The following is a 12,114-nucleotide window of genomic DNA, read 5'->3' on the forward strand; positions in this document are numbered from 1 at the left end:
ATGGTTCTGGGGCCTGGAGCCGTCCCATGGACTGTAGATGCCAGTCACAGCTCCCTGTTAGGTGTGACAGTGTCTCCAGACATTGCCAACGTTCCCAGGGGGGCAAAGCAGTCCCCTGTTGAGACCCACTGTCCTACTGGTTTTTTCTGGGGACACGGTCTAATGAACCACTTTCACAGGAATCTGGGTCCCAGCCTGCTTCAGGGAAACCCGACCTCAGGCGAGGCACCAGCTCAGGGCCGCAGGCCGATGAGCCCCTCCTCCCCCCAACTGGACACCATCTTTGTTGCGGGGAGGGGAGAGGGGAAGGAAGCTGGTCTCACCAACCCTCCCTCTGCTGAGGCAGAGCATGAGCCTTGGAAGGGGAACTCCCAGCTCAGCTTCTAGAAGTCCCCTAGAGCCCTCGCTGACCCGGACATCAGAGATTTGAGCCCACTTTCCACTCCAGGTGAGGGCAATGTGGCTCTTAACTAGCTGATCCCCAGCCGCCCGCTAGGACAGGATGGGAACGCCTGGGTTGGCTGGGACCCCCCCTTGGCTGCCCCCAGGCCGCCCGAGCCCCAGTGGGCAGTCACCTCTCTTCTCAGTGGTCACCACCAAGGCCTCGGCGGCCTCCCCCCAGCCCTTGCGGGTCTGGGCAGTGATGCGGAACAGGTAGACGGACTCTGGCTTGAGGCCGGTGGCCGTGTACTGGCGGGCGCTGGGCGCGAGCACCTCCACTGTGGCCGTGTTGGCCGTGGTGGCGTTGAGCCGGTGTGTCACCTGGTAAGCTGCAGGAAGAAAGGACATGGGCTGTGTTGGGAAGCAGGGCAGCCGTCCCCCAGTGCCCCGAGACGCGATTGTTCCTTCCTGGCCACCACGATGTCTGCACCTGGGCTACCTTGGCTGTGGTTCGTCTGCGTGAAGCCCTCTCGGTCACTCTTGTGTCCTCAGCTCCCACTTGGGGAGTGTGACTGTGGGGGACACTCTATACGGAGAGTCTGACCCCCATAACAGCTTCAGGTGAGGAAACTGATGCTTGGAGAGGGCCAGACCACCTGCTAGGAAGTGACTGAGGGGAGTTCAGGCTCATGGCTCTCCGGGCACGTGCCCTTCCTGGTCTCCACTGCCTTCTGAGACGCAGCATTCCTCTGGGACAGGCACCGCGGGACGCCAGGCCTGAGAGCCCCGGAAGCGGCCCGGGTCGTGCAATCCATCATCCTATAGGTGCAGGGGCTGAGGCTGTGGAGGGATCCGGCTTGCTCGAGTTCACGCAGCTGCTGACTTCAACCCTGTGAGTCTTCCCCCGCCGAGGGGCTGCGCGTGTGTGTTAGGGGAGGAATCTTGACTGCGAAATGGTGCTACAGATCTGTAGTCTCCCTCCTCTGGGCCTTAGGTCGGAAATGGCTGTGCTGAGCTGGCCAGTGCTCCCTCACCTGGCCACACTTACAAATAGCAGCTGAGGTTTACCAGATGGCTGGCGTCGTGGGGTATTTGGGGGCATTTGGGGGGCATAAAGCTAATGAATGGTATTTAAGGAACCTGAACCTTGACCATGCCCGCCAAATGATATTTCTTTTTTTTTTTCAAAAATTTTTAATGTTTATTTATTAAAAATTTTTAAATGTTTTTATCTATGTTTGAAAGAGAAAGAGAGAGACAGAGACAGAGAGACAGAGTGTGAACAGGAGACGGTCAAAGAGAGAGGGAAACATAGAATCTGAAGCACACTCCAGGCTCTGAGCTGTCAGCACAGAGCCCGACGTGGGGCTCAAACCCACGAACCGTGAGATCATGACCTGAACTTAGGGTTAGTCAGACGCTTAACCAACTGAGCCACCCAGGCACCCCTTAACGTTTATTTTTGAGAGACAGAGAGAGATGGAGTACGAATGGGGGGGAGCAGAGAGAGAGAGGGGGAGACACAGAATCTGAAGCAGGCTCCAGGCTCTGAGCTGTCAGCACAGAGCCCAACGTGGGGCTCGAACTCACGGACTGTGAGATCATGACCGGAGCCAAAGTTGGATGCTTAACCGACTGAGCCACCCAGGCGCCCCAAAATATTTCTAATGGGAGAAATAAAACTCAAAATCCTTCTTGAGGAGACGTGGACACTTCCTGGGCCACTCTTTCTTTGGCCTCCTTTACACCTTCTGCCTCCTCCTTCGACCTGTAGCTGGGACACGGGAGAGGGTATGGGCTTACCAAGAATGATGCCATTGGGGGCAGCAGGGGGCTGCCAGATCAGCCGCACGGATGTGGTCCTCACCTCTGGGAACAGGATGCCCATGGGCGGTCCAGGGACTGCAGGGCACAAAGGAGAAGCAGGTGACGGTGTAGCCGTCCAGCTCCAGTGGAACAGGTGGGCGGGGCCGCGGAAGAAGGGGACACTCAGCCCAATGAGCTTTTTGTGGAGTATGTGGCTCGGAGTTCCGTGAAGGGACACAAAGATGCTACCGGTGAGGTTTCTACCCTGAAAACAGGCCTTATTTGGCAGAACTGGAAGGGACCAGGCTCCAGCTTCCTTTTTAGCTGTGTCCGGGTACGTGTGCACATATATGGACACACAGGATTGCCCTCAAAACAGGGTCAGGGGGCCTGGTCCTGGGTCTGTGCTTCAGAAGATGCCACTCTGACTTCCGTCCACCCACGGGGAGGCGGCCGTGGGGCCCACCCTGAGCCTGAGCCCTCCTTTTCCAGGGTCCACACGGGCCTGTTCCCCAGGTCCGCCCTCCAGACTTGCACCTCTGGACTGAGAGGTGGCCAGGGGGCAGCTGTGTGGGGCTCGTGGATGGAGACTGAATGCCATGTGGCAGGGGAGAGAACGGGAAGGGGGCAGGGCAGGGGGAGGATGGTCGCGGACAGGCAACTCTTCTCGCGCTGCCTCATTCCCACAGAGAATTCCAGAAAGTCTCAGATTTCTAAACTTGAACTTGGCCTTCCAGGTCAAGCCAGGAGGATAAGACACACTGAATTTAACAGACCATTAGGTTGATTTATAACTTTGGGCTGTGTGGACATATGGTGCTGAGGCTTCCTTTTGGACTCTTGTCTGGACCCCAGCAATATTTGCGGTGGGCGGTGAGAGTCTGTGTGGGGCAGAGGGGAGGGAGTGAAGGACCCGTAGGTCAGCCTTTGATGGAAAGTTCTACTGCAGGGACCAATGCCTGGGGCCCCGGTGGCATCGGTCTTTTGCAAACAGGACCAGGAGTCTTGTGCCCAGGAAATCAAGCCTATCCCTTGCACAGATCTGTACTCAAAGTGAACCCGCCCCAGGTCAAACACTAATCAAAACGGGCAAAGTCTCTATTCTGCTCAAGAGACTGAATCAGATCCAAACTGTCCTCGCATCACTTCTTCCTCAGGGATGCACGGTCTGGAATTAGCACCCCCTCGCGGTGAGGTTGGTGGCCCTCAGTGACCCGCCTCCCACAGGAGAAGCCATGGTTCCCTTTGGGGCCACGTGTGACTCCCCGAGAGGCGGGGCTGGGCAGGCAGGAGGAAGGGGAGCGCCCAGCCTCTCCCGGCTTGCAGGGATTGAGACTCACCGTCATCCAGCGTCCGCTCCAGGATGGGAGGGTGGCTGGGGCTGCCGTCCCCGATGCGTGTGAAGGCCAGCACCTGGACCTCGTACAGCACGTATTTGCCCAGCCCTGTGAGCTGGGCGCTGCGAGACGAGTTCCCTTCCACCAGCCAGAAGCGGGGCTGGGAGTCCGAGTCCTTCTCCTTATACATCACCTGCCAGAGCACAGGGCAGGGGCTGAGGGCCTTGCGCCTGGGTCCTGCCCACCAGCACCTTCCCCAGGCCTCATCCCCAGGAGTGAGGCAGGTGGGAGTAGGGCTGGGGGCCTTGCGTTCCTTGGAATGGCTCGGCCCGGGAGGGTCATGGGATACGGTGAAGCTTGGGTTCTGGGAGAGCGGAGGACACAGAGATGCACTCGGCCATGGAGGTGGAAGAGTCTTTAGAGAACATTCAGGTTGGAAAACAGGCCCAGAGAGGGGCGTGACTGGGCTCCGGGTCACATAGCCAGCAGTGGCAGAGTGGGAACGTCAAGCCACGTCTCCCAACTTGTGGGCCAGGGCTGAACTGAAGTCTGCAGCTTTGGGAGCAGTTATAGAAGATAATGGGAACTGGGCCCAAGGGGCTGAGTGCGCCTGGGGCAGCCAGCGTGGCCTCTCGGGGACTCTGGGGGAGGGAGGGAGGGAGCTTCCCAAAGGACCTGGGCCTCCCTGGAAGCCTCCCAGTCCTGAGGGAGGAGTCCTTGGTTGCCATGCTGACCGGAGCACAGCCTCCGGGATCCCCCATGTATCCACTGCAGAAGGCAGAGACCTGGGCCCCAGGGGTCATGAGGACAGGGCACCCTGGACGGGGCATCCTGGGATCCAGGACTCACCTTGTAACCTAGCACGAGCCCATTGCGGTCGGCCTCGGGGATCTCATTCCAGCGCACCAGCATGCTGCTGGAGGTGGTGGCCAGTGCAGACACATTGGTGGGACCAGAGGATGGGACTGAGGGAGAGAAAGGGACCAGACAGGAGCTCACGACACAGTCGGCCCTACACGGGAAGGAAGTGTGGCAGGCAGCGCCCGAGTAGCCAATTATCCTGCAGTGATCCCTGTTGGTTCTGGAACATCACGGATGTTGCTTCTGGTTTCTCATTAGTCTCCCCAACGTTAGCTCAGGCCAGCGTGAGGATGAGACCCCACTTCCAGCCTGTGCAGCAGTGAAGCGTGAGGAGGGACCGGATGGGGAGGGATGTCCTTTAAAAGGTGTCAACAATCGCCCCCCCCGCCCCAAGGGGCGAACCACATGTGGATGAATGAGGGCTGCCTGAAGGCTGGGGGTTCATAATCTGTGGGTGACCCCTTGTCTGTTTCTGGAATGTTCTGTGAGCTAATCCGACCTCCCCATCTCAGGTTCTTGCAGGCACTACCGGGTGTCAGGGTTGAAGATGAGGGCGGAGAGATGGGCACTTTGCAGGTGCAGACTGCCTGGCTCACCCAGAGAGGTGGGGATCCCCCTGATTTCGGGGGCAGTGAGAAGATGCTGGGGGACACGGCAACAACAGAGAGTGTTCTGCCAGGACACGGAGCACAAACAGGAAAGTGAGCCTGGGCCTATTCTGAACAACAGCTCAGCCTTTGTGCCCTTGGAAGGCCCGGAGGGCAGAGAGACAAAGGTGGGAGTATCTCCGCTGCAGGCTGCTGGGAACAGGGGTGTGGCTGGTACCTGACTCCCGGGTCCTGCCCATCACCGTCTGGCTCCAGGGCCCGCTCCCGATGGCGTTGAAGGCCTGGACCTGCACGCGGTACTCTGTCCACTCCTCCAGGTCTTCGATGGTGTACTCGCGCTCCACGCGGTCCTGGACCACGTGGCTCAGCGTCTTGCCGTGGCCGTCTGCCCGGCTGTACTTGATCTTGTAGCCTACCGACTCGGGGTTCCCGTTGTATTCCATCTCTGGGAGAGGCTGCGGGAAGGCAGGGCGGCAGAGCTGCTGAGGCCAGGTCCACCCGGGATGGCACTCTCTGGCTTGTTCACCCTCTTCTGGGGAGCCCTACGGGATTATCGCGCCCACCGTCCAACCTGTCGGTGCCCATGGGAGGCGCTCTCGCTGGGTGCGGCTTGGATCGCGTGAGTCTGTGTTTCTGGCGGCTCCCCCCATCTCCCCGTCTCTCTGCTCCAAGCTCTAAGGATGCACCAGCAGCCATTCTTGTGCGCATGGGAAACTTGCTACCCCGCCAAGGGAGTCGGATGGAGAGCAGACCCACACAGGCTGCCTGTCCAACACGCTGATGAGCACAGCACCTCTGGCCTTGGCTGTCTTTATCACTTAACTCCCTCGCTTAGGCTGCCAACATGCACTTCTTTAATTGCCTATAACATGCCTGGTCTCAGCTCATGCCCGCCCTTGGAGAAGCCAGCGTGGGGGGACAGCATCTCGAGCGTGGATGGGACACCAGTTTCTGTCAAGTCCTTCCTTTGGCAAACTTCAGTTTCTCCTGCTGCATTTTCAGCCTCCTCCTTCTGTTTTCAGTTTCAGCCAAGAGAAAAGACGGATTCCTTTCCTAGGCTGTGGGGCTGTGGCTGCTGGCTCAAGGTCATTTGGAGCAACTTGGGCGGTGTTGAGAAGCTGGGGAGGTGTGTGCAGGTTGGCGGGGGTGCACTGTGGTCTGCGGACTCGGCCTTCAGATTCTCTCTGGAGGTGGCAGAGCTGGGGCCCGGGTGCCCTCAGGCCCTCACCTCCCTGCCATTCTGCTTCCCCAGGGGCTCCGAAGAGCCCACGGCCCACAGGCTGCCCACATTCTGACCCACTTCCTCCCGTTCCTCGGCGTCTGCCTCACTCCCTACATTCTCACTGCCTCTTGCCAGGCCCTGCCCCTACAGACACTTAGGGAAGCCGACCAGAGACCATTAAGACAGCAATCGATGGGCCTAGAGCTCACGCTTCCTTACCTGCCAGGGAAAGGTAACGGGCCGTGCACCATTAAGAGGGTCTGGAGGTGCCTGGGGCCCCGCACGGTACAGCAATTGCCTTTTCATTCCTCCTCCAGACCCCCTGGGCATCAGACTCTATAGTCTTTTAGTGTTTGGAAACCTTAAGAAGAGCTGCAGGAGGGGGGCAGGGAGCCAGGCCGGAGGGGGGCCCAGGAAGGGAGGGGGTGGGCAAACAGTAATAGGGGCTTCACGTGCTTGGGGGGGGGGGTCTGCCCGTGGCACGCGGGGCCACTGAACTGGATGGAAAGATCGCTCTGTTCGGCGCCGGCTCCCTGGGAGGGGAATCATAATTAATAACTAATGTTGGTCCAGGACTGATGGTGCCATGAGTTCCTTTTATCCGGCGTCCACCTAAGCGAAAGGGAGTAACGGCTTTCTAGTAAATCCCACAGCATGGGGGTTTGCAAAGCTGTGTTTTGCGCAAGTGGTGAGAGATCTCACGTGGAAATAAGACAGAGTTATGTGGCCAGGCTGGCTGGTGATGCGGGCTCAGGCAGGTTCTTCCCAGTGCTCCCTAAGGAGAGGAGCCGGGCCGTGTGGGTGCTGTTCCCCACGTTTGCTGGTCTCAGAATTCTTGTATGGTCCTAGAACCTCCTGGTTTGCTGCTCTGTGGGGGCAGCGGTCGGAAAAACGCTGTCCTGGAGGAAAGGCATCGGGGAGAAATGTCCTCTCCTAATCTCCGGAAGATGGGACGGCCGTGTGTTCAGTGGTGAGGGCTGTGGATTCTGGGGGCCAGGCTCCCCGGGTTGGGAATCTGAGCCCTGCTCTTAACTACAGGATGTGGGAGGACGTGTGTGTGGGAGGGTACTTGGGTCAGTTATTTGACTTCTCTCTGCCTCAGTTTCCTCATCTGTAACGTAGGGGCCAGGATCGCTCTGCTGTCACAAGTCCGTGGAGAGGGTTCTGGGTTTGACTTTGAGTAAAGCACTCAGAACAGTGCCGGCAGGAGAGAAAGCCCTCAGCATGTTCGGATTATTACCTTGAGTAGGGTCACCTGGGGTAATGACCCTTCACAGGTAACCCTGACCTGTGGGGATGGTCTCCCTCACCTGCCCCTCGACCTCAGAAGCAACCCTTCACTCTCGAACTCCGTGCAGACGGGACAACTTACATTTGATCCTCAGACCCACCACTTGGGAGATGTGTGGCCCCGGCGAGTTCCTAACCTCTCTGAGCCTCGGTTTTCTTAGCTGTGAATGTCAATAGTAATGTGTCTTTCACAGGATTACTGGGAGGATTAAATGGAAGGAAACAGGTAAAATGCTTGTCACCTGGTGACACAGTGTTTTCTAGCTCCTTCTCACATAGGGGATTTGTTCATTTGGCTAAGACTGATGATTGGGCACCTTACCAGAACTAGGTGCAAAGAAAAGAGAAGGGGACTCTGGGTATTCTGGTGGACACCCCCCGCCCCACCTTTGATGTGACCTAGGGGCAATGACTTTTGCAGGATGACAAGGACCAAGGAGTCATCTCATCCTCACTGCCCTTGGGGGAGCCTCACCATCCAGCGGAGCCACAGGCTGGTCTCACTGGCTGTGCGCAGGGTCACGTTGGCAGGCGCCATGTCAGGGGGTGCCTGGAGGGTCTGGATCTTTCTAGAAGGCTGGCTGGGTGGGCTAGTGCCCACGATGTTCACCTGGCGCATTCGGAAGCTGCGGTGGGGGGTGGGGAGTGAGCCAGATGATGAGAGCAGGACCTCAGGGCCAAAGCCCGTCCCGGTCTGGGCAGTTTCCGCCCCTGCTCCCCTCCCCCAACACCGCGTCCTGCCCTGGTACCTGTAGTAGGTGAAGGGGTTGAGCTCGGGCACCTCCATGGAGCGGGCGTCGGGCTCGTTGGTGAGCTGGTGAACCAGCAGCCACTCCTCTCCCTCCCCAACCACGCCTACCTGGAAAAGGAAGACACTCTTAGACCTGCCCAGCCTGTGGGGCTGGGATGTTCGGTGCCCTGCTTTCTAAGAGGTCAAGCCCTGCCTGCAGAAGGTCTGGAGGGGTGCCAAGTGGGGTCACCATCTTTCCAGGCCCTTAAACATGACTTCAGGTGTGACCCCCCCCCCCCCCCCGCAAGCCATCTTGCATCAGAATACGGTGAAATGCTTACTAGAAACCCCCCACGCCAACAGCCTGGCCCTGGACCCAGCCCATCAGAATCCCTTGGGCTGTTACCCAGGAATATGTGTGTTTAACGAGCTCACCAGGTGATTCTGCTGTGCACCCTAAAACCCCAGCTAACTGAGAATCAGAATTTTCTGGGGGTGCGGTGCAGGTGCTGGAGCTTATAAATGCGGCCCGGGGGCAGCCAGAGCGGAGGCTCAACCACTTACGGTTATGTGTGTGTATGGCGGTCAGGGGAAATGGGGGTGGTACGGGGGACTGTGGGTACTTCTGGTGTGTTGGGCCGTCTGACAGTGGCATATGGAGATGCACCCGGATGTAAATACGCGTATGAGTGGCACTAAGAGCACGGGCGGGCCCAAGGCCAGGGAGCCGGCTGCCTGGGCTGCAGGTTCCCCCACGGCAGGTTTTACCTGGGCCTCTACCAGCCAGCGGGAGATGGAGGTTTTGCCATCATAGCCTGGCCTGAACTGCAAGGTCACGGAGCGGGGGCCGATGTTGGAAATGCCCAGGTTGGTGGGGGCCCCTGGGAGTTCTGGAAAACAGGGAAGGCAAGGAGATCAGGTGAGGAGAAGGTCCTTCCACACGGAACGGGAGGAAGGGGCGGGGGTGGGAGGGCAGGGGAGGGGCCGTGTGCCACCCTTTCTCTAGAAACCTCCTAGGAAGAGCAGGGCTGAGGCTGCAGCTCTCCAACAGCCTTCTTCCTGCATTGCAGGCTCTGTGTCCAGACCAGGGGCCCGACACAGCGTTGGGGGCTGGGAGGGTCTCTCAGGGCCACGGGGCCACGGGGAGGCTGACCGGGCTAGGAAACGCGAGCTGGGCATGCGAAGGCTTCCAGAAAGAATCCTCCTCTCCGTCCACACACAACCCATTTCAGCCCTCCCAAACCCAACTGAGGCTGAAGAAGACAAGAAGGAGGGGTGGGCACAGGAGGCAGGCAGCCCCTATTTTCTGACCAGAAGCCTTGGGATTCAGGACGAACAGAAAGAGTACGGATTCCGGAATCCAACTTCACTGCTTCCACGCTGGGTGTCTTTGGGGAAGTCACCTAACCTTTCTGTGCCAGTTTCCTCCTCAGTCAAATGGCGATGATGATGATAATATCATCTGCCTCAGGGGCGTTGTGAGGACTGAAATGAATTGATGTATATACAGCACTTAGCTCCGGGCATAACTATTTCTCAGGATTATGGTTATTGTCAGTTGGGGTTGACCGAGTCAGCTCGTTTATCCCAACCATTTCTTGGGGCAGGTTGAGGGACTCTGACCAGGTGTCATAAGCATAACTTACAGATCCAGCCAGGACCATGCGGTTCTCCAGTCCATCTCCCATAGATACAGATGGGGAAACTGAGGCACAGAGGGGCCACTTGACTTGCCCAAGGTCGCAGACAGCTTGGCAGGGGCAGGGCTGAGAGCAGATCTCAGCTTGTTCTGTACAAGCTGCTTAAGATTATTCCCACCTAGGGGCGCCTGGGGGGCTCAGTCGGTTCAGCGGCCGACTTCGGCTCAGGTCATGATCTCATGGTTTGTGAGTTCGAGCCCCATGTCGGGCTCTGTGCTGACAGCTTGGAACCTGGAGCCTGCTTCCGATTCTGTGTCTCCCTCTCTCTCTGCCCTTCCCTCTCTCTCTCAAAAATAAATAAATTAAAAAAAACCTTAAAAATTATTCCCACCTGATTCTACCCCTTTCCCAACCAACACTTCCACTGGTTGGAATCCCATTTGGACTTTCTGGGGGACAGTGAGACTTCTTCCCCTGAATCAGAGATACCATGGCTTGATTCCACACTGCCCCCCTGGTGTGTGGGGGGGGCGGCAGATGAGACAGGGATGGGGTCCTCTGGTGGACTATGCCTTTCTGAGAGCTGTGGAAGGAAGCAGTGAGCCCACAGAGCCTCCATCCAGAGACCTGGAGCCATGAGAAGTAAGCCCGCTCTGGGGGGGAAAGCCAAGGGGCCGTGGACCCAAGGCAGGGAGAGCTCTGTGGGAAGAAAGCCAGTTTTCCTGAGAAAAAGGGAAGCCTCTTGGTTAGGAGAACCCCAAGAGGCCAGGAGCCCCTGAGAGGGGGCACCCACCTGGAGGCACCCCGGAAGAGATGGTTGACGCAGACACTTGGCCCTGGCCCTTGGCGGTCATGGCGGCCACCTCGATGGTGTAGGTGGTGAGCGCAGTGAGGCCCGTGACGCGGTACTCCAGGGTCACGTTGGGTAGATAGTGGGTCACTCGGGTGTTGGTCCGGTTATACTCCTCCCAGGAGATCCGGTACCCTGGGGAGAGCCCCGAGTGGTGGCATGAGCTTGGCTGTGACCCCAAGCTGGCTTTGGCCCTCTTCCTCTGCTTCTCCCTTCTTCACTAGTGTGGCAGTTAGACGTGCGTTGATAGCAATGGGGCCGAGGGAGCTGGGGACATCGTGCTTGGGGCCCCAGGTGTAACCTCTGTGGAATGCCTCTGTTGGGTGGGGACTGTGGGAGGGGGTGAGCTGGGTTGACCTGGGCGCCGATGGGCTGAGAGCCTCCTCTGAATACTTTCTAAGAAAGACTGGTCTGCTGGGAGGTTTTGGACGAGCACTGGTCAAAGGCGGGGGGATGGATTAGATGGCCCTGTCTCACCCCCTGGTTCAGTAACACCGAGATACCTACCTGTGAGGATGCCATTCTTCTCTCCTGGCTCTTGCCAGCTGACCTTCAGCGAGGTGTCTAGGATTTCACTGAAGCTCAGGTGTCCCACAGGTCCAGGCACTGTACCCCAAAAGGACCCCCACCCCACCCAATGCCAATCAGATCCAGAGAGAGGCCACTGTCTTCAAGACGGCCAGTGGTGCTCCAGGGGCACCCCAGGATGGGAAACAAGGGCGGGATCCCCCTGTGCCTGGAGCGCTCAGCCTGGCTCTTGGGTAGGGGAGTGGTAGGGGGCAGGGACCGCAGGGGTTGGGCGGTGCCTACCGTCCTCATGGGTGCGCACCAGCTGCGGGGTGCTCCGAGGCCCATCTCCGGGAGTGGTGAAACACAGCACAGAGGTGAAGTACTCGGTGAACTTCTTCAGGCCAGACACGAAGCCCACGTGGATGCTGTCTTGAAAGTTGGGCCGGGCAGTCACCATGGTAACCTCTTCTTCCTGCTCAGGCTCCCAGGCAATCAGCTGGGGAGAGGCCGGCAATTCAGGCAGGGCAGCAAGAACGTTCCAGAAGAGGCCGAGCACTCTCCCACAGTCTGGGCCAATGGACAGAGAGAGTCTAGGAGCCCAGCTCCCTAGGGTCCCTCCTCCCAGGGAAGGGGTGGCCATGCAGCCACCCACAGGCCACGAGCATCTGTCCCTCTGGGGGTTTGCTTTGGGGCACCGTTCTTTCACTGAGCGAACTTGCTCTCCACGAGCGGTCTCTCACGAGGGAGGTCTTTACCAGATCAGCTACAGAACTTGCAGGTTCAGCGCAAAGTGAAAAGGGAGGGTCCCCTCGTTGAACAAGTTTTAAGAAATGCAAGGTGAAGGGGGGTCCCTCTGAGCGTGGAGCCCGCCCTGTGTGT

General features: G+C 58.4%; 1 protein-coding gene across 3 annotated transcripts in view; it reads right to left on the reverse strand.

Moving 5' to 3' along the window:
- SDK2 (sidekick cell adhesion molecule 2) overlaps positions 1-12,114 on the reverse strand; it is a 263,997-nt gene that overhangs the window by 42,977 nt on the left and 208,906 nt on the right. For all 3 annotated transcript variants that reach the window (XM_045045056.1, XM_011289338.4, XM_045045057.1), the window contains exons 19-29: positions 11,536-11,731; positions 11,233-11,331; positions 10,669-10,860; positions 9,004-9,125; positions 8,255-8,364; positions 7,981-8,131; positions 5,211-5,448; positions 4,374-4,489; positions 3,528-3,717; positions 2,185-2,283; positions 576-770 (exon numbers count right to left, since the gene is read on the reverse strand). In XM_045045056.1, coding sequence (XP_044900991.1) covers positions 576-770; positions 2,185-2,283; positions 3,528-3,717; positions 4,374-4,489; positions 5,211-5,448; positions 7,981-8,131; positions 8,255-8,364; positions 9,004-9,125; positions 10,669-10,860; positions 11,233-11,331; positions 11,536-11,731 — 1,708 coding nt within the window. The remainder of the gene's footprint in view (positions 1-575; positions 771-2,184; positions 2,284-3,527; positions 3,718-4,373; positions 4,490-5,210; positions 5,449-7,980; positions 8,132-8,254; positions 8,365-9,003; positions 9,126-10,668; positions 10,861-11,232; positions 11,332-11,535; positions 11,732-12,114) is intronic.

Source organism: Felis catus, chromosome E1 (assembly GCF_018350175.1).
Source record: "Felis catus isolate Fca126 chromosome E1, F.catus_Fca126_mat1.0, whole genome shotgun sequence".
Classification (NCBI taxonomy): domain Eukaryota; kingdom Metazoa; phylum Chordata; class Mammalia; order Carnivora; family Felidae; genus Felis; species Felis catus.